We start from the raw sequence: 21,603 nt of genomic DNA, 5'->3' as shown, positions 1-21,603 counted from the left end.
ACAAGCATGACTCACCATACCTGGTATTTTTTCTGTGCTGGGGATCAAACCTAGGGTCTCATGAAGCCAAGAAAGCACCCTACAAGCTGAGTTATATCTCTAACACTTTTCTCCTTTCTTAAAGAATAATTATGCTATTTGTGTGTTTTATGAACGTGAGACTCAGAGTCAGCTATCACCTAAAAGTTCATTTTTCCTTTAGCTAATGGAAAAGCTTATTCAAAAAACCAAGCAGCTTTGCTTTTTATTTGATGGTTATGAATAACAATGAAGTTATTGGATTATGAATGTCCTAGGTCCTGGTCCATTCTTCACACAGTGTGGGTTTAATGAGGAACAGGCTGGTACACATCGCGTCACTGTAGTTTTGAAAGTGAGCTATGCTTTGGGATACATCCAAGGCTAATTTTGGATGTTCTTACAAACTTCCATTCTGTCATTCTTATATAATGTGATCCATTCAAAGGATGTGTCACAATTAACAAAATCATGACTCAAAAGAAGATGAGGTCCCTCAGAACAATGACAAAGAAGTATGTAAGATTTGTCAATCAATAAACAGTACCGATTACAGGTAACTGAGAAAGGAAATAAAAAATAAGAAGAAAACCAATCCCTATAGTAAGACAATTATGAATTACATTTAAAATGTTATCACTCGGCCAACGGAGTATTTCAGACTTTTATGTGGGGTAGGGGTGAAAAGTGGTATGCAGTTAATACATACCTCTGTCAGTGAGAGACTGGATATACAACATGGATAAAATCCAGGTTGTATGTAGAATTTTGATCTCCAGCCTATAGCAACATTCCCAGGAAATCAATTTCTTCATCTATAATAAAAAACAGCAACTATATGTTCAGGCTTGCAGGAAGATGAACTGTTAACTGCAACAGCACATCAGAATTGTAAACCACAGTTTCTTCTATCATTTGTCTCCAGGTGGCCAGGATTTTATTGATAGTTGGTAGGTCCATACTTTTTGTCCCACCTTTCAACTTAGGAACAATAAATGAAAATCATTAAATATACATATGTAGCAAGATATTTATTTTACAATAAAGCTTGGTAATTTGGGAGAAGCTAATGTAGGAGAAGGGAGGAGAGGAAGAGGAGAAGGAAAAGGAGGAGTGAGGAGACAAAGGAGGGAGGAGCAGGAGAGAAGATGGCTGGAGACATCTGTGTGTCTTTAGCAATCTAAGGTAGTTACTCATATCTCAGTTAGTTAATTGGGTTTACAATTCTAATTGTGTGAGCATCTTGTTAATTGAGCATTTCCAAATGTATAAAGCCTTTGGATGATAATTAAGCTTTAGAGTCTCATTTCTACCAGGTACTGCGTGGATGGCGGGTATTGTCTGGGGTTCAGCCAAGCTTTGTGGAGACAGTGTGGGAGATTGGTGTCTTGTGGGTGCCAGGGCTGGTGCTTCTGGCTAGTCTGAGCTGAGCAGCGGCGAGAGCATGAAGCTACTCTTGGCCTCAGGATTTGTCTAGTTGGAAATGTGGCTGCCCCATAAGAACAAGCCAGATGGGGCCATGCCATTTTAAATATTATCCTCAACATACATACAAACCACTAGCCAAAGTTTCCACATGTCTAAGTAAACTACATACAACTTCCCCCAAGATTCCTATTGGAAGTGTCTCATACTTACCATTTCTCTGCCATGAAGTTTTCCTATTTCTCCAGCCACCTTGGTGTCTGTCAGAACTCAAGTGGCCATGGCTGGTACATCTGTCTGATATAGTCTTTTCTTTTCTACTTTGCTTTGCTTACTTCCACATCAGGAAAAGTCTCACAAGTTATAAAGAAAACAACCCAACATAGCTTTTTTTAATTGTTTTTTTTTTAAATTTAAAAGTAAATTTTAATTTGTTTTATGTGCATCTGTGTGGGCACATGCAAGATTCAGTGAGTGTAAGGAGGTCAGAGGACAACTTATGGGAGCAGGTCTCTCCGTCCACCACATCGGTCCTGAGGATCAAACTCAGGTCATGAAGTTTAAGAGTAGATGCCTTTCCTCACTGAGCCATTTCACTGGCCCCAAGGAGCCCAACCTTTATTGTGGATGGTTGCTTTCATTCTTTTCCACATGCAGGATGTCATACCAGGTCTTACTTGTCTCACCTTGCCTTTCTCTCCATAGCATTTCTTTCCTCTATCAATTCTTTTAACTTATATCTGCAGTCCTCCAGATTGTGTGTATATGCATAATGTGTAGATGTATATACCTGCAACTTATATACACATATGAAATATATAACGTTTGAGAAGGAATCTTGTTATGTAGCCTAGATTGGCCTTGAACTCACAATCTTCATCCTAAGTGTGCATAAGCACCATATAGGCACAGTTAATGCCTGACCAAAACAGCAAACAGGAAACTTTTCCATCTAAGAAACAACTGGTTAGTAGTCAGGGGAGGGGAAATCCCCCCAAACTTTCGATAGAGCTTATAAAAGGAAAAGAGAAAAAAACCATGGAACTAAAAACAAGGCTGCTTGCTTTCTCAAATGAACTTTCTCACTAGCTATAGGAACAATGAAGTTGTATTGAAAGAAGCTTCGGGAGCCTACTTGTATTTGCCTTAGGCAAAAGCTCACTAACCATTGGTTTCAGCAGATATAAATGGTTCATTCCCTACTGGAGATGAGACCCACTTGTCCTCATTATTAGAAAACAGCAAATCTGTGACTCCACTGACACACTGCTCGTAGAAGAGAAAATGTGTTTTCTTTAGTTTTTCTTTCTCACTCATGATAGCTCTCACATAGGCATGGTCAATAGAAACAGAACACATTGGTCAGGCCACAAGAACTTTCCTAGAGTCGTCTATGTTTCATGTCCTGGAGAGACAGTTTTCTGATTGAAAGCTTGTCAGGTGAGCTTTGAACCCTAGAGCTGAGCTTGGCCCTGACATATCTCTTGATCATTCCTTCTCTTTCTATACAGATCTGCAGATGAATTCTTTCTGCAGCAATTCTTTCACAGCATAATCAGATGAGACATGCCATTTTTTAAACTACTGCTGTGATCATTGATTTATTTTACTCTATTTTGTCCAATTGGAAAATTTGTGCAAATAAATGTTACAAAATGTCCTTCTTCCTTTCTTAGAGTCAGGTGCCTGAAATCACATGAAAGCCACTGCTGGCACCAAGGACACTGAATGACGGGACACAACACTGTTTACCACTGAAAGGAGTCATCTGAATCATTATGCACTTTAAAATCAGAATAGTGGTGTATTTTCACCTTCCATTGCCCTGAAAAAAATTACTAAGATGTAACGATTGCTCTAGCTTCTCTTCACACTTCCATCATAAAGTGCAATGGCATTACTGTCCGTTCTAAATAGCCTGCTTCTGTCTTCAAGTTGGATACAGACTCTCTATACTCTTCATATTTTTACATGATCCCAAGCAAATAGTATCCCCAGACTCCCCACAAATATGACAAAAGATCGAAAGGAAACGGATGAGTCACGTCTGCTTCCTAATCAATATCTCAAGTCATTTCAGAAACTAAAAGTTGACCTGCCTTTTTTCACCACACAGACATCAGCAAGTAAGACTGATTTGTGTATTTTCACAATTTCCAAACAGTTTGAGAAATATTGAAAACCCCCACCCATTAGGAGTTGGATATGAAATAATTATTAAAATCCCATTCTGAAGAGACCTTCAGAGTGGGAATGGGTGAAAGGCACACTTTCTTAACTTGAAAACTGCTACATAATACCAAGGAAAGCACACTGATCAGGTCAACTGCAAGTTTTTTTTTCCAATTCCTGTCTTCTAGATTCTACTGTTAGATTCAAGGGCATTTCCAATTAGAGCAGTGGCAGTGGGCTTCAGCATCCGCCAAGAAATGTTCAAGAGGAGAAGACAGTGGCCAGGGCTGATGCTTACCTGATAGAGTGCTTGCCTTGCATGCACACATTCCTGGGCTCAGTTCCCAGTAAGGTATCTACCGGGTGTGTGTGCAAACCTGCCATGTCATCACTGGGGCGGGGGACAATAGGATCAAGGTGAAGATAATTGTCGGCTACCATCAAGTTCAAGGCCAGCCTGTGGTACCCGAGAGACTTTCTCAAAAGAACTGTTTCACAAGACTAAAAAACAACTTCCAATCTCCTCTTACTCCAAGAAATCAACCCATGGCCCACAGTTAATCTGAATCACCTGCTACGTCACCCCATCAGTTTTTTCCTGTGCTCTTAGAAGTTTATGATCTCTAAATTCAAGTTACTAGGCTGTCATGAGACGTTGTTATTGAGAGACATGACTCCCATGGTTCTCCCTGTGTTTTAGTTAGTTTGTTTGTTTGTTCACTTGACACAAGATACGGTCATTTGAAAAAAAAAATTATCCTTGATTTAGAAAATGCCTCCATCAGATTGACCTATAAAGAAAGTCTATAGGGGGATATCTTCTTGATTAATGACTGATGTAGAAGGCCTAGCCCACTTGGTGGCCAGTGCCTGCCGTGGGCAGATTGCTTATAAGCTGTATAACAAATGGCAGAAGAAGTTAGAAATCTGTTCCTCCATGGCCTCTGTAACAGCTCCTGCATCCAGGAGCCTACTTTGAGTTCCCACCCTGATTTCTCTCAGTGATAGATTGTGATCCTGGGTCATGTTAACCAAATTTCTTCCCCAAGTTGCTTTTGGTTCTGATGTCTGTCACATCAACATAAGGGAGCTCAAACACCTCTCCACTCTATAATTTTCTAAAAGGAATTCTCACATGGGGGAAGGTTATCCTGATCGCATAGCTGATATTCTGTTAGAAACTGAAGACTCCTATTGGCCAAGAAGTATAGGAGGCTTCATATGTCAGGGAACTAAGCAGAGAAGACACAAAATACTTAACCAGAAAAGAATTCTCACAAGAGCAGTTTGCCATAGAGACCTTCTGTCACCTTCACAGAAGAACCAGTTATAAAGAATTCTCCGCATCAGTGTCTACCTGCTGATGTGGATGTCAGGAAGTGCATGCTGACAGGAGCCTGATATATCTGTCTCCTTAGACGTCTGCCAGAGTCTGACATATTCAGAGGCAGATGCTCACAGCTAACCATTGAACTGATCATGGGTTTCCCAATGGAGGAGTGAGAGAGAACACTGAAGGAGCTGAAGGGGTTTGTGGCCCCATGAGGAGAGCAACAATACCAACCAACCAGAGCTCCCAGAGTCTAAACCACCAGCCTGGGAGCACATAGGGAGGGACCCATGGCTCTAGTTGTATATGTAGGGGACGATGGCATTGTTGGGCATAGGTAGGACAGGAAGTCCTTTGTCCAGTGAAGACTGGATGCCTCAGCAGGGTAATTTGTGGGTAGGGAGGTGGGAATGGGTGGGTGAGGGCACATTCTCATAGAAGCAGGAGGAGGGGGGTTCCTGGGTTGGGGGAAAATGGGGAAAGGGGATCACATCTGAAATGTAAATAAAATATCCAATTAAAAAAAAAAAGAATTCTCCAGGAGAGGAGGGTGGAGGTGGTCAACAGCTGAGATAAGAACAGGGTCACAATCTCCTTTCTGCATCCAACTATTCAACTTATATATGAGGAGAGTATTCTGGAAGAATCTTCTTCTTTTTTTTTTTTTTTTTTTTTTTTTTTTTTGTCGCCATGTCCCTGAGGCAGAGCACTTCAGATAGCACACACATGACCAAGGATTTCTTTTGTCATGGACTTCAAGTCCAGATGGTACTGATCTGGGAAAGAAGGCACTGGTGCTAGTTTGGAACCAACAACTTTCTGGTAATGTTCCCTTAAAATCTAAGGACATGATAACTTGGTAGTGTTGGTAGAAATTCAGATTTGTTGTTGTCTTCAACTGAACATTGATGCCCAAGGCACCTCACCACTCATGTGGTGTTCATTATATTACCGGCCAATTCTTCAAACTGAAGGAAACGCTTCTTTGTGGGTTTGGTTGTTCAACAGTCTTTCAGAAAAGTTTCTGTTTTGAAAAGCAATTGTTTTATTCCTGCTATCTGGAACAGAACTATTTTGTAAAGATTTATTCTAGAGACTCAAGAATATGGTGTTGGTCGATATAAATCAGCTCTGATGTGAGTCCTGTTGGGGCACTACATGGCAAATGGCATCATGGTGAAATAACACATGAAAGGTGAAGATTGTGTGACAAAACAGGAATCTTGAAAGCTGCATGTGTGTATGCATGTGTGCTCATGTATGTATGCAGGTACACATGCATGTGTATATGTGTTCACACATGAAGGCCAGAGGCCAATGTCAGATGTTTTTCTTAATTGATCCCCACTTTATTTTTTTGAGACAGCATCTCTCATTGAACCTGAAGCTCACTGACTTGATAGGACTGGACTGTCTGGCCAGAGAGTAAACATGATCAAAGTATACTTCGCGAAATTCCCAAAGAACTAATAAAAAGATGAGGAAAAAAAAATCTCTTTGAGTCTTCATGTTTGTGTAACAAGGCAAGCACTTTGCCAACTGAACCACCTCCCCAGCTCCTTCTTATAAAATTTTTATAGAGCAAAACCCAACAAAGTCATAAGTCCAAAAACTCTTTTCCCCCAAGCTGGGGCTGAAATCCAGAGTCTAAAACAAGCTAAGCGATGTTTGTCACTGAACTACAACTTAGACCTCATTCCTCTCATTCTAGTTCATCTGCAAGTTAGAATATCTGAGTGTTTCTGTAGTAAACAGACATAAAAGTCAACATGTGTAGTGCAATTTTGACTGAAACATAGACATCAGAAGCTCTGTACTGACCATGTCTCCTTCCATACAGATTGAGTTTGATAGGCTTATCAAGATTTCTCTGACTAGCAAGATTCAGAATTTTGAGAACTGATAACTGAATTCCCTAAGTTGCATAGCCAGCATGGTATGCACACAACATACAGGTAGAAAAATACAAATTCAGGGCTGGAGAAATGGTTCAATGATAGAGAGCCCTGGCTGACTTTCCAGAGGACCTGAGTTAAATTCCCAGCACCCACATAGCAATCCAAAACCATCTGTAACTCCAATTCCAGGGGATCCAACACCTTTGTAGGACCTCTATGGACACCAGGCACTCACAGGGTACACAGACATATATGTATACATGCAAACACTCACCTATCCTCACAAATAAAAATCTTAAAAATACAATTGCACAACTGATAGTCTTGAAAGATTCCTCCTTGTAACAGGACTATGAATGATTTATTTCCTTGTATGTGCTCCAAACATGCCTAATAAATATTTAAACTTCCTTATGCTTTGTAGAAGCAAGGCTTCCTTATCATAAAACGAGCTTTAAACTCCTCTACTGAGGCTTATGATCTTCTGTGCTCACCTGCACAAAATTTGATTTTTATATTTCATTACTGCTCCTTACATTTCAATGAAAAGTAACTGCCATCTGGTTTTCAGAGATTCTAGATTTTTCCTTTGTCTGGCATTGGGAATCATACCCAAAGCTGCATGCATTCTCAGCAAGTTCTCTGCCACTACTACTTCTCTAGATAATTTTTTGACACCTGAATTTTTTTTATGCTCAAATCATTGTATTGCTCACATGCTAACAGCTTTTGCTGTTTTATCTATGTTTAAGCACTTTCCATTTAACTCTTCCTTCTTACCTTATTTCTTACAGAGCTGATGTGTAAGGAGCAACTGTTCTGGACTGTAGCCTCCTTTCCACTATTTTTTCCTTCCTTTCTTTTTTATTTCCATTTAAAATATTAACTTATTAGAGCTGGCCCTTCCCCTAGCTGAGGCAGTGCTGGAGAGTTAGCCCTGGTGGCATGGGTGCAGGACAGCTGATCCTGATGGAGTGAGCCATTTTTACCTCTTGCCACTGCCAACGGCAGCAGAGCTGACCCTGCCCCTCACCTGAACAAAGCAGGAGAGCTGGCTCCATCCTTCGCCTGGGCAAAGCAGGAGAACTGGCCCTGGTGGCATAGCGGAAGGAAAGCTGGCAGGCTGAACCACACAGCTGCCATCCAGATCCAGATTCAGGGCTTTGAGTTAACCCTCCACAACATCTACCCCCATCTATGAACTGCTAGAGTATATAAAGAGGCCAGTCCTGCAGAACCAAAGCTGCAGAATCTCCATGACACAGGACAATAAATAACAGGATATCTAAGAGGAGTCCCGGTGAGGATCGAGTATTGATAGTGTATCAGAACCCAAAGGCCTCCTCCCACACCAGTGACTCATTGTAATGAACATTTGCAAGTAAAGATGTTTAGGCAAAAGGGTAGACTGTGTGACACCCTGTGACACACGGTAGTTTCCATGGCAAGATAGGTTTTTTTAATGTTATTTTTTTTGTCTTTTTCAAAATTGTTTTTAGTTTTAGTTTTAGGTTTTTTTTTTGAGGGGGAATGTTGTACAAGTGAAGGGTAAGTATGGATGGATGGGGAGATGAGTGGGATTGAAATTCACAAAGAACCAATAAAAAGCTTTTAAAAGTTGAACTATTATCTTCAGTTAAATTTGCTACTCTTCCTCCCCTAAATTTCTTTTAAAATTTTATTAAGCAATGTGAACTCTTAGTCTGGGTATTTTGAAGCACTTCATATTCTGATACTTGATAAATTAGTATATAGCTAAGTGATGTTATCTGCTGGTCAGATCAAGGATTATGTACTCTCATGACTGGTTAGTCAGGAAGGAGTATGAGCAACAGGAAGCGGAAGTGGAGATTTATCAGATTAGGTGTTGCTTGGACCAGCTGCAACTTCTGCAGAGATGTTTAGATCAGACTGAATTTAGCTCCAAGTCTCTGAGCTCTGAGAGGTCAGATTTATAAAACTAGCTACTACCAGATCCTTGCCCATATTAACCCATGCAATAAGAGACTGTTCTGTGGGGCCATCATTCTCATTTCTGTGTTGACAATATAGGGTGTTCACATATTGCTCTGCATTCAAAATGGTGATTCTCTTCTTCCTTTCTTCTTCTCCTTCCCCTCCCTTTCACTCCTGTTCTTCCCTTCCCTCCCCACCTTTTTAAATTTCCTTTCCACCTCCCCCATCACTTAGTTTTGTTATTTTATCTATTCCCTTTCTATAAAGAAACACATTTGAAAATCAACAGAGTACAATCTGATTGTCTCTCTCATCATGAGAAAAGTAGTCGGTTCTATGATTTTAGTTTGAGAACTCAGAAGACATCCAAGTATATGCATTCAAGGTTCTTTTAATAGAAGGACTTGAGGTGATTGCTTAAACTTTTTCTGTGTCAATAAGGCTTTTAAAACTTTAGTTACTGGAAGGTCGGTGAGATGGCTTACAGTGTAAAGATGGCTTGAGTTGACCCCTGGGGTCGACATGGTGAAAGAAAGGAACCTATTCCTGACAGTTGTCTTCTGATCTCTGCACATATGCCATGCTACAAACCTGCAGAAGTACCTAAGGAAACACAAAGAAATGCACACTGTAAATAAATTAACTAATTTTTAGGAAAATTTAAAAATCAGTTCTTTGACTATTTATAGGATCCAAGAATTCAGAATTATCTGTAAGAATTATAAATGCTGTTTTGTTATGTGCCTTTCACTCTTGATTAATACATTAACACAATATTCTAAGTGTGTACTATATGTTAAGTGTTATACTAAGTATGGCGAACACAGAATCAAGTGAGTAAAGAACCACTTGAGTTATGGGAGATATGTTGCACCACGGTTGATCTAAAGATGCAGTAACAGAAGCACACAGGGTGCCACTGAGAAGCGGTGAATGGGAGCCTGAGACTCAAAAATATTTCTCAGGGAAGTCTAATGCACTGTTCTGTTACATATTGCCAGGTTTGTTTTTATTTCAAGAACATCATGCCAATCACATCTGAACAATTGGGAACATAAGCACATATCTTTTAGGCTTCTCCCTAAGCTTTAAACACACTAAAATATATCTTAGTGATAATTTCAGGGAAAAAAATTTGAAGAAGGGATTCTTCTTCGAGAAGGAACTATGGCCGCCTGAGACTCTCCTGACTTTTCTACCTCACTTTCTCTGCTTGGTCCCGCCCCTTCCTGAATTCTGTCTCCTAAGGACTGTCACCAACCCCAACCCTTATTCTCATACCAGCATAAACAAATATTCCTGCCTTTTTTCAGTCAAGACAAAACACAGATTTTGTTTCATCTAAGGAATAGAGAATTATAGACCTCTGGTTTTGAGTGGCCTTTAAAGAAAATTTGGGATGGAAATGAATGCCTTCATGTGACGTGATGTGCGGTCTCTGGCTGACTGGCTCTGTCAGGCATCTCCAGTACTGGAGATATATTCCACAAAACAGTAATCCTGTCTGATTTTTGTATATCTTTCCAACTGAAAACATAAATCACACAGAAAAAAAAGTGTAAAAGAGGAACAAAGGGAAGGAGAAGGCAGACTCTATATGTGTACAATATGTCGTTCACCATTACATCACTCTCATCTCCAGCACAGTGCACTCCCTAGGAAGCAAATGGCCAACAAACAAGCAAACGAAAAGAAAGCAGTGTGTTTTGATGGGAAGACTGGGGAAGGAGGTTGGAAAGGGGCAAGGGTGGTTAAGTTTAGCAAAATCTTCTATAAAATGTTTAATAACTACTGTCCTGCATTATACACCGAAAATACAAGCGAGACTCTACTGGGGAGAAGAGGGAAGTGGAGAGAGGAAGGGAGTGAGACAAATGGAGGGAAGGAGAGAATAGGGGAGGAGAAAGAGAGAAGAGGGGAAGCAAATTAAAGAAAAGCATAAGCAAAGACTCTTCGGTGATATTTTTTAACCTCAGGTCATCTGCTTATTTAGTTCTAAGGACAAAAGAAAAATACCGACAAAAAGAAAAGATATAAGATAAAACCAGGGCATTCTAGTTGAGTAAATCATATCAATTATATGATTCTTTATAGAAAAAGCTATTATAGGCCCATCGTCTTTTAATTTATGGGTATGGAAAGTGGGCTTCAGTGACAGGTAGTGTGGGCTGCAGCCACATAGGTACACATTTTCCTTACCTCCTCTCACTGGCCTCAGCTTTGGCTCCTGGAAGTTCTTTGTACAACTTGGACTTTTAACCAACTTAGTCCACTACTATCCAAGTCAAAAACATTACAGCTTCTGAAGGATCGTTAAATTTTCCAAAGTGGAAAAAGAATGCCCCAGTTTTCTCTTTTACCAAGGCAGGAAGCATTTCCTGGAGATTAATCACCATTTGCCTTGCAAAATTAGGAAGGTTTGAAGAACTTAGTAAAGAAGATTGTATCACTCTACTCTGATTTTTAATTTTTGGAAGTGGTCCCATTTGTATGGAAGCAATTATGAGTCAGTTTCTGGGTGACTCTGCAAACACTGCCACTCTATAAAAGTTGGGCTCAGGAAGGTGGACCTAGAAGGAGGCAGCAGACAACTCCCTGACGGCGGTGCAGAGTTGTGGAAAGCCAGTGGAAATGAAGGGTCTCCTGGTCCTACTGTGGCTGTGTGTGGCTGTGTGCTCGTCCTACCCATTGCATAGCAGCGCAAGGGATGATGACACTGGCATGGAGCTTCTGCAGGTAAGGGATAAAAATGGCCTCCAGGCTTTTGGCAGGCACAGCTTCACATTCCAAAGACCGGTTCTGACTGCCTGTGTAAATGTGGTTTGGCAATGGAGGAGAGTTAGAAGTTATTGGTTCTCAATATCGCATGATTCTTCCTCCTATGTAAAAGAAAGGCCATTGGGTGAATATTCAAGGTCACACAGCGTGTAGGCAGTGGCAACTTTGGTACAGGAGGCACATGAATGCCAAGGGAAGGGCACATAAACTGTGCCTTGCTTTGGTCCAATGCAATTTAATAGAATACTTGTACTGTTAGTACAAGAGAGGTGTGTCTACATTTTTCCTAGTAAACTAAATCCTTTCGAAAAGTGGAAAACTGAGGAAATTAAATAAAATTACCCCGAACAGACAAATATTCGCATATATGCTTATTTCTTCTTTTTGCTTTTCTCTGCACTAAATAGTTGTGAATTTTCCCATTGATATCCTTGCTTTAGTGGCAAACTAAACTACAAAGACAATGTGTTTCAGAATGAAGTACAGAAGGGGCCATCGCTGACAAGTTAAATGAAACATTAACTTAGAATTTCAGCAAATTAGAGAAATAGGTCAAAAAGACTGAGAAAAGTAAGTGACTATCAGGCTCGGCTGTCCGAGCCTGTAAACTCAGAGCTCAAAAGGCAGATACAGAAGGGTCGTGAGTTTAAGAAACTTCTTGGCTGGATAATAAGATCCTGTCAGAATGAAGGAAGGAAAGAAGGAAGGAAGGGTCAGTGTCTGTCTATTAAAGTTACTATTGTTACTATAAGTAACAATAGCTTAAAATCAGAATTGTAACATAAAAGTTATATTTATTCTATTAGAAATACCTAGAAAACTACTATGGCCTTGCAAAAGATGTGAAGCAGTTTATTAAGAAAAAGGACAGTAGTCCTGTTGTCAAAAAAATTCAAGAAATGCAGAAGTTCCTCGGGCTGGAGATGACAGGAAAGCTGGACTCCAATACTATGGAGCTAATGCACAAGCCCAGATGTGGCGTTCCCGATGTTGGTGGCTTCAGTACCTTCCCAGGTTCACCCAAATGGAGGAAAAACCACATCACCTACAGGTAACGGCTCCAGAGTATTCACAAGGCATTAAAAATGTGTCAGAAGCTTCACAGAAACAAAGATTACCTTTTTTGATTTCTCTCATTCAGGATTGTGAATTATACACCGGATTTGCCAAGAGAGAGTGTGGATTCTGCCATTGAGAAAGCTTTGAAGGTCTGGGAGGATGTGACCCCACTCACATTCTCCAGGATCTCTGAAGGAGAGGCTGACATAATGATCTCCTTTGCAGTTGGAGGTAAAAGCCAAGAACTGCCTGAAATACTCATGGCCAGATGGTATTTTACTGAAAATTACCAGTTATTAATATATATACTCTTTTTAAGAACATGGAGACTTTATCCCTTTTGATGGGCCTGGAACAGTCTTGGCTCATGCCTATGCACCTGGACCAGGGATTAATGGAGATGCCCACTTTGACGATGATGAACAATGGACAGAAGATGTCACAGGTTGGTGCTGCAGCTCACAGAATGACTTAGTTTCATTTCTTTTCGTATTTAGGGAAGTCTTCATAACCAGCAGTACTAATGATAGAGTATGTTCTGGATTCTAATGAAATGTTTTGTTTCAGTCATTGCTAAAGTACTTTCAGATGTGTAGAAACCATTTATTTTCCTGATATTAACAACAAAATATATCACTAAATGTTTGGCCTGTACAACTTCGGTGAGATGGTTTTTGTTTTATTATATTTTATTTCGGTGTGTTTTGTTATCTCTTAGAAGCTTGTTCTTTTCTAGTGAGAGACAGAGAGGGAGTGGATCTGGATGCGAGGTGAGGTGGGGAGAAACTGTGAAGAGTAGAAGGAGGGAAAACTATTTTGAACATATTGTTCAAGCAAACAACCTATTTTCAAAAAAATAGAAAAAATAAAACAAAAGGAGAAAAAGCATTAAATTTTTAAGTTATCAATCTTTTATGATGTAAGACCATGATTACTAAAATTTGCAATAATATCAAGTTGTAGATATTCAAGCAACACAATAGGGAAGTATTACTCATTGACTCTTGTAATTTTCAAACCAGGAGCTAAAATTAAATATCAGAAATTTTAGAGGGAGATTTTTGTTTGGTTAGTTAGTTTTGTTGATCTGATTGAGTTCATATTTTTGTGACTTCTATGTTAAGATGAATTTTTATAAGCTTCTGAAAGAAAAGAACTAGCACTGAAGTGCAAGTACCAACTATGTAAGTAGGAAGGGTTCTTAGTTCAGAACTTTGGGGATTGACTTTCAAAGTTTTCAAAACCGTGGCTGAAATAAATTGTATTATTTTGAGGACCGAACTGGGATTCACAAAGAAATTATAAACCGATATCCATAAAAAATACAAATCTAACTTTTGCACTGGATAAAATTTATGGTTTCAAGTACTAGCAATTTTTTCAGAGAACTTTATTGCTGATGCTCAAATAAGAACACCCTCAGGTCTACAATATTCACACATAACATTTGCAAAAATTATGCCAATCATGACCATCCCATACTCCCAATGTCGGCACTGAGAGGTTTGTTTCAGGTATTATACTGAAAAGAATATGCATACAATCCATGTCCAAGATCTCATTCAGAATGATTAGGCATGCCAGGCTTTAAACTAATTTTACAAAACCTATGACATCTCTCATTAGTCATATTTTTGGACTTGATATGTAATAAGATGATGAGGCTGGAAAATGGTCTAGCAAGATCCAACAGAAAGCACGGAATTGTGGGTTTTTTAATTGAAATGTGATTAGTTGACTGATACTGAAATTGTCAAGTGCTAACTACATACTTGACCAGTGTCAAGTTTTTCACAGACAAAAGATATGCTTAACAATAAGTAATAATCTTCATTCAATTTCTGACAACAATAAGCAAAATCTGGTATTCAGACGTTCTTGAAGCCAGAGAACTGCTGGCTGTGTCTGGATACTTTAGATTTATCTCAAGCATGAGTTCTTAAATACATTTGTTTCTCTGCTGAGTGTATGATCAGTCCACTCTTCAATGATCAGCAAACAAACTGAATAAGAGCCTGTGCATTTCTAGGAAGTAAATAAATGCAGTGTCCAGCTGGCCTATATGATATATATATGGAGGTAAGGAATAAGAAACTTAGTATGTATGATTTCTTCAATAGGTACCAATCTATTCCTGGTTGCTGCTCATGAACTTGGCCACTCCCTGGGTCTCTTTCACTCAGCCAAGGCTGAGGCTTTGATGTACCCAGTCTACAAGTCCTCCTCAGACCTGTCCCGTTTCCATCTCTCTCAAGATGATGTGGATGGTATTCAGACCCTCTATGGTGAGAGAAACTGAAAAAAGGAGCCCTTGTGGCTTTGCCCAAACGAGTATCTGTGATTAAATTCAGAGTTCTGGAGGGCATTTGGGAAGCACAGAGTTGATAGGCAGGTCATATTTCTCCTAATGTTGCCTCCTTTAATCTGTTCCCTTTAGGACCTCCCACAGCATCCCCTGATGTCCTCGTGGTACCCACCAAATCTAACTCTCTGGAACCTGAGACATCACTAATGTGCAGCTCTACTTTGTCCTTTGATGCAGTCAGCACTCTGCGGGGAGAAGTCTTGTTTTTCAAAGACAGGTCAGACCAAAGAGCTCTGAATCACTATCTATTTTCAATGAAAAAAATCTCAGAAAGGACAACAATCAGGATATATATATATATATATATATATATATATATATATATATATATATATATAAAAACATTTTTTAAAAAACAAATTCTGGAGCTTCAAGATCTGGCACTGGACACTCCGTGTGTTCCTAAAATGGGCAAGTTCATTTTCAAGGGCCTGTATCATAATTTGATTTTTGTTCCAAATGTTCTCCTAGGCCAGGGTTATTTTTCAGAGAGTAGAAGTAATCTTTATATTCAGTTTTCTCTTTACTTTCTTTCGAAATGGCAGCATGAGAAGCACTGAGTTTTATCAGTTAGTTCGCTTGCCCCTGGGTAACTATGCCTGTGAGAAAACATCCATTCTGCACGAAAGAAACTGAGAAGTTCCTTTCCCAGCCCTCTCTGTACATGAACAGTAAATAATCTAAGAGACTGGGTCTTTCTAAGAGGCCCAGAATGACCTGGAAATTGTGGTCAGCTCATACTTCTTGTCAGCTTGTACCTCTCTTGTCAGCTCTTGCCTCTTCCCAAAACTCATGGCACCACAGCCTACTTCAAGACCCCATGTGCATCCTTCTAGGTTTTTCTGTGAGTGTACAGGAAAATATTAATACATCACACTCCTGCATGCATACACATGTGCATTTTGGGGAACTGTAGGTGATACATACTGTTTCATGTGTATTACATGTAGTTCAAGCTTATGCTGAACTAATTAATTGACACAGTGAGAAACTTTGCTTTCACAGATATTCCTCTATAAATCTATGACAAAAGGTATGCTGCCATCTTCTTTTGGAGGAGAAGGAAAAGAAGAAGGAGAGGGAGAGGGAGAGGGGGAGGGAGAGGGGGAGGGGGAGGGAGAGGGGGAGGGGGAGAAAATTTTCCAGTAATATCATTCCTATGTTTTGCATATCCAACCTAGAGGATAAGAAAATGAAGGGATTGTGAGTGAAATTGGAATTTGGGCAGGAGACATAACATTAAAGACAATGGTTGTTTTTCAATGATCACTTTTTTTAACATCTGCTTTTAGGCATTTTTGGCGCAAATCTCTCAGGACCCCTGAGCCCGGCTTTTATTTGATCTCTTCATTTTGGCCATCCCTTCCATCCAACATGGATGCTGCATATGAGGTTACTAACAGAGACACTGTTTTCATTTTTAAAGGTAATTATTCCATAATACTGCTTTAACTTAGTGAAACAAGCCTCTGGCAGGAAAGTAAACAAATGGACTTTTCTCCACTGTGTCAAATTTTGTATAATTAAAAAAGTAGCCAAAGAGAAGAAAGGAAAACATAAAACCAACATATTTATAATTTACAGATAAACAAATTAACTTGAGGAGAGACATTGTCTGAGTTGAAAATTCTCTCATTTGGTCTTTGCTCAGTCTTTCCATGTGAACATTTTTGTTGCATGCACACCACAGACCTAAGGCCTAAAACTAAAACTCGGATTCCCTCTTCACTACTAAAGCAAAAGTGCTAAGAATGGGTTTCCAGAACCACAAGCCATACTTCTTGGACCTTTTAATACTATCAGTGTTTCTGTTGTTGTTTTGTTTTTGTGTAGGAAATCAGTTCTGGGCTATCCGAGGGCACGAGGAGCTAGCAGGCTATCCTAAAAGCATTCACACTCTGGGTCTCCCTGCAACTGTCCAGAAGATCGATGCTGCCATTTCTAATAAGGAGAAAAAGAAGACCTACTTCTTTGTAGAGGACAAATACTGGAGGTAGGATGCTGTGGGGATGCTTTAGTTTAGAGAACAAGTGGAGAATTACTTTCTCCCCCTGAGGAAACACTTTTACCTCACCACCACGCCCTGCCCCCAGGGGTGGGCTTGTTGCCTTTCTCTCTGGGAAAGGACAAGAGCTTTGGACAACTGTGGGAAGGGCTTTGAAACACAGCAGCAGCTTCCAAAAGGCAGTTAAGTGGTTTTTTTTTTTTAGAGCCCCACCCCTGACATCCCACCCCTTATTCCCCAACCCCTATGAAGTATAGTAGTACTTCCTTCCCCCCACCTACTGAGAGCCCCTCTTCTTTACCTGTTCAATCCTGAACATACACTTCAAGCTCAGGCTTATGTCCCTCTGTAGTGGGAGATATTTAAATCTCCAACCCAAATATGACCGGTCAATGAAAACACAACTCAGTAATTATGAATACAGTCTGTAAGCCTAGATTGGGCAGATACCCCTACACTACTCTGTTCCCCAGCTATGAGACCCTTATAACTTGAGGGTTTTCCAGACCCTGCGTTTGTATTTCTACCTCCTGCTTCCCAGTCATTGTCCTCCTTCATCCTCCCTCTCTCTCTCTCTCTCTGTCTCTCTCTGTCTCTCCCTGTCTGTCTCTGTCTCTGTCTCTGTCTCTGTCTCTCTCTCTCTCTCTCTCTCTCTTTCTCTCTCTCTCTCTTCTCTCCCCAGCCTTTATTTCTCCACCTCCCCTTCCTCTGCCCAATCACTGGCTCCAGCCTTTATTTTACACATTAAGATGGGCAGAAGGTTCACTAGAAATCACCTGTGTAATGACTCACACCTCCTCTGCAGTCCTTCACAAGAAAGGGGAATTGGTATCAAAATACAAGGCCAGGGCTGTCCACAACAAGTCCAGCTGGTCTTTACTTCCTCACTGAGAGCCCAAGTCTCGGTTATCTGGTCCTTTCCCAGAGTTCCAGAGTTCTCAATTTCTCTCATGTGTGGGTCTGATCTTCCTCTCTAGGACTTCAGCTGAGCTCACATTCAGTTAACCTGCATAGAGAAGAGACACTACATCAGACCTGTTTCATGGCTCCCACTCAGGACTTCTTCCTTATAGAATTACTGATTCCTAGGCCATTAGGCTAGATGTTGAAACATCAGGATAGACCATCCAGTGTACAGCCCACGAGTCAAAACCACACTTACAGTACTTTGCTTCTTGTTCAGTCTCTTTTGCTATGGGAGCATTCATTAAATAAAAAAAAAAAAAAAATGAATGCACAGGATAAGGAAAGAAGATATAAACAACCTACTTATGATAGTGAAATGGAAAGTATATTTTATTTTTAAAATGTTTTTTGTGTATATGTGTGTATATTGTGTGTGTATTGTGTATATTCTCTGTGTGTGTGTGTGAGAGTGTGTGTGTCACACGCTTACTGTGCCCTTAGAAGCAGAAATGTACATGGAATTCCTCAGAGATAGGAGTTACAGATGATTGGGAACCACCATGTGGGTTCTGGGGACCTAACCTGGAACCTTCATAAAAGCAGCTAGTGCTCGTAACAACTGAGCCATTACTACAGCCCCAATTATTCCATTTCTATTTATGAGGCTATTTCTATATGAGAATATCTGCACATACATGCAGATGCTCACAGAGGCTAGAAGAGGAATTTATCAGTTCCTCTGACACTGGAGTTACAGGCAGCTGTAAGTCACCTGAATTTGTATGGGGAGATGAACTCTAGTCTTGGGAAAACAACAGCAAAAGTGCTCTTAACCACTAAGGCATCACTAGGCATAGGAATTGTATTTCTGATCAGTAACTTAGTCCACACATGTGTGTGCACTGATATGCATATGTACATGAATACATATGGTTGTATATTCATATGATCATACCCTTGTAGTTGAAAGAAGATGATAGTTCTCTTATCCGGGCCCAAGAAAAACAGTAACAAGCAGTATCCCTGTAGTAGGCGGTTGTTCCTGTTCCTCCTGAATCTATTTTTTAAGATCATATTAAAGGCAGGTTTATTGGGAAGCTGCTCTGGGGGGCTGACCAGTTAACTGACTCAGAGGTCAGAGACCAGGGAAGTTGCCAAGGGGAAAGTGGGGAGGAGAGGGAGAGAAAAAGAGAGGACGGGTGGACACACAGAGAAGGAAGAGGAGAAACACAGCTATGATTTTAAGAGCTAAGCTTTAGCTTATTAAAAACACATGGTACTAAGTAAACTCGACATTTATGTGCAGAGCTTGGAAGGGCTAGTAGAGCCGCACAGTGCTCATCAGTGCAGGGAGCATGCCCTCCATGTGCTGCTGAGCTGAACTTCTGCCATTTTGTGCAGATTTGATGAGAAGAAACAATCCATGGAGCCCGGGTTTCCCAGGAAGATAGCTGAGGACTTTCCAGGTGTTGACTCAAAGGTGGATGCTGTCTTTGAAGCATTTGGTAAGAGGACGCTTAAGTCTGTTGGCAATGGGGCCCTTGAAATGCTCTGTGGTATGGGAGAACAGAAGAGAAATAATTTTTAATAACACAGAAAAAAAAAAAAAAAAAAAAAAAGCCAACTCCGTAGTCTCTGTCCCAAGAATTTCAATGCCTTTGCTTCTGTGGCTGCTGTGCCTCTCCTCGGGTGACTCATAAAAGTGATTAACGAAACTCTTCTATCTTCTGCACAAGTGGAAGACCCAAGGTTGGCAAGTAGCTGCCTCACTTTACGAGCCTTTCTTGAGCTATGTGCTTCCTAAGCTCCTATCAGTGATGGCGCCCTGGTAAGGCTGATGGGCCTTCTCTACCCAACCGGTTTCCACCACTCAGTCTCAGACTTTGTCTTTCCTGACTCTGTTAATGACAGACAACGTTGGTTCCTTGTGAACACTTACCTGTATTGCATTCACTAAAGGTTAAAAGATGTGTTTTCTATGCAAGACTAAGCGAACAAAGCTGGTGATCTTTACCGACAGTGCAGGCTACAAGTGCAGACCCGGAAAGGGTGTGGTGACTACTTTTCTCCAGGGCCAGGAACAGCCTTGGGCTACTGGCACAGGAAGAAGGAGAGGTTAAGAGGAAAGGAAATAGATCATAGATTTAAACAAGAAGGATTTTTCTTCCTGATTGAAAACAGAAAGGCAGTGATGGCTTCCTCCTGCCTTGCTCAGTATGATGGGACAAGTATTTCCTTCTGCCTAAACTTCAACTCCTTTATCAGAAAGATGTGATTAGATTTCCTTAACAGAGCTCTTCCCCAACCAAATTGTTAAAAATAGTAATTTTGTTAAATGCTTGATATTCTTCCTGGCATGTAGCAAAACTACAGAGACACTTTGTTGTTTGTTCTTGGATGAGCAAGGGTTTGAACCCAAAATGTGGAGCACTGTAGGCAAGTGTTGGTCCATTGACTCACACTCCTGATTCTTTCTGCCTACCTTTCACTGAGTTTTGTTTTTTTTAACTTTCCCACTTTGAAGAAAATGACTCAAAGACTCTCTCGTCTTTACACACAGGGTTCCTCTACTTCTTTAGTGGATCTTCACAGTTGGAGTTTGACCCAAATGCCAAGAAAGTGACCCACATATTGAAGAGCAACAGCTGGTTTAATTGTTAAAAAGAGATCCAAGGAAGGCATCATGTGTTTTAACTCATGTTGGTAGTTCTTCTGAGTCTTTGTGAACTGAAGTGGTTTGCATGTGCTGTGGCAGAACCAAGTGGGGGCTATGGATGGCACCACTCAACCTCAAGTTGTCGGAGGACATTCAGAAGCACTGCTTAACTTACACTGTGTCCCAAGGAGAGGAGGGAAGGCACTCCTGGGCCACAGACAAGTGACTGTCTCTGTGTTGATGGTTTGTTTTATTTAATAAAGATAGTGTGTCATTTATTTAATCATGGCAGTTTACCTGTTGATTTCCAGAACAAGTGCTCAGCAGTTTGGGCACTGATGGTTTGAGCAATAATACATCACTTGAGATGCTGGGTGACTAGAGGTAGCACGTCTGCTGTCTTCATGGTGGGTTTATTCATAAAGAAAACAGACCACTTGCTTGCCTAATGCACCAATACAAACAGGAAAATACAAAATGAGTATTCTCCCCACCTAGACTTCTTATGTCTTCTGTCAGTCCCAATGGAAAAAACTAAAGGTGAAGCTGATATTGTAGGACCGGCTTTTAATAACCACAATGAACCATATACTTACAGCAAACTAGTTTGAATGCCTTATTTTACAAATGAGGGAGGCAAGGCAATCCCTTTAACTTACATATTTCCTCAGCACTGTTCGTTTCTGCCTCAACCATCAATGTTGCTCAAATCTACCCTGTGTATACATGAAAATATCATCTTGTATGGGAATAGTTATGCACCCCGTTAATCCCAGAACTTGAGAAGCAAGCAAATTTCTGTGAGTTTGAGGCCAGCCTGATCCACATAGTGAGTTCCAGAGTAGCCAGAGCTGTATAGTGGGACCCTGTTGAGGACATTCAGAAACACTGCTTAGCTTACACTGTGTTCCAAGGAGAGAAGGGAAGACACTCCTGGGCCACAGACAAGTGACTGTCTCTGTGTAGATGGTTTACGTTATTTAATAAAGATGGTGTGTCGTTTATTTAATCATGGTAGTTTGCCTGTTGATTTCA

At 40.5% G+C, this 21,603-nt stretch overlaps 1 protein-coding gene across 1 annotated transcript; it reads left to right on the top strand.

Annotated features, from left to right (window-relative positions):
• Nucleotides 1–11,377: 11,377 nt before the first annotated feature.
• Nucleotides 11,378–20,851, top strand: LOC143439704 (stromelysin-1). The gene is made up of 10 exons (XM_076926135.1): nt 11,378–11,535; nt 12,384–12,628; nt 12,719–12,867; nt 12,956–13,081; nt 14,757–14,921; nt 15,074–15,218; nt 16,294–16,427; nt 16,835–16,994; nt 19,314–19,417; nt 20,473–20,851. The coding sequence occupies exons 1-10, from the start codon at nt 11,431–11,433 to the stop codon at nt 20,571–20,573; spliced, it is 1,434 nt and encodes a 477-aa protein (XP_076782250.1). The 5' UTR covers nt 11,378–11,430; the 3' UTR covers nt 20,574–20,851.
• The last annotated feature ends 752 nt before the right edge of the window (nt 20,852–21,603 follow it).

This window comes from Arvicanthis niloticus, chromosome 27 (assembly GCF_011762505.2).
Source record: "Arvicanthis niloticus isolate mArvNil1 chromosome 27, mArvNil1.pat.X, whole genome shotgun sequence".
Lineage (NCBI taxonomy): Eukaryota > Metazoa > Chordata > Mammalia > Rodentia > Muridae > Arvicanthis > Arvicanthis niloticus.
The sequence above is the reverse complement of the archived record's forward strand: the minus strand, read 5'-3'. Positions and strand labels throughout refer to the sequence as shown.

Excerpts from the sequence above, each read along its gene's own strand:
- LOC143439704 (XM_076926135.1), top strand. The coding sequence starts at position 11,431 with ATGAAGGGTCTCCTGGTCCTACTGTGGCTGTGTGTGGCTGTGTGCTCG. Across the intron at positions 12,629-12,718 it reads AAAAACCACATCACCTACAG|GATTGTGAATTATACACCGG; the intron begins GTAACGGCTCCA and ends TCTCTCATTCAG. Across the intron at positions 12,868-12,955 it reads GATCTCCTTTGCAGTTGGAG|AACATGGAGACTTTATCCCT; the intron begins GTAAAAGCCAAG and ends ACTCTTTTTAAG.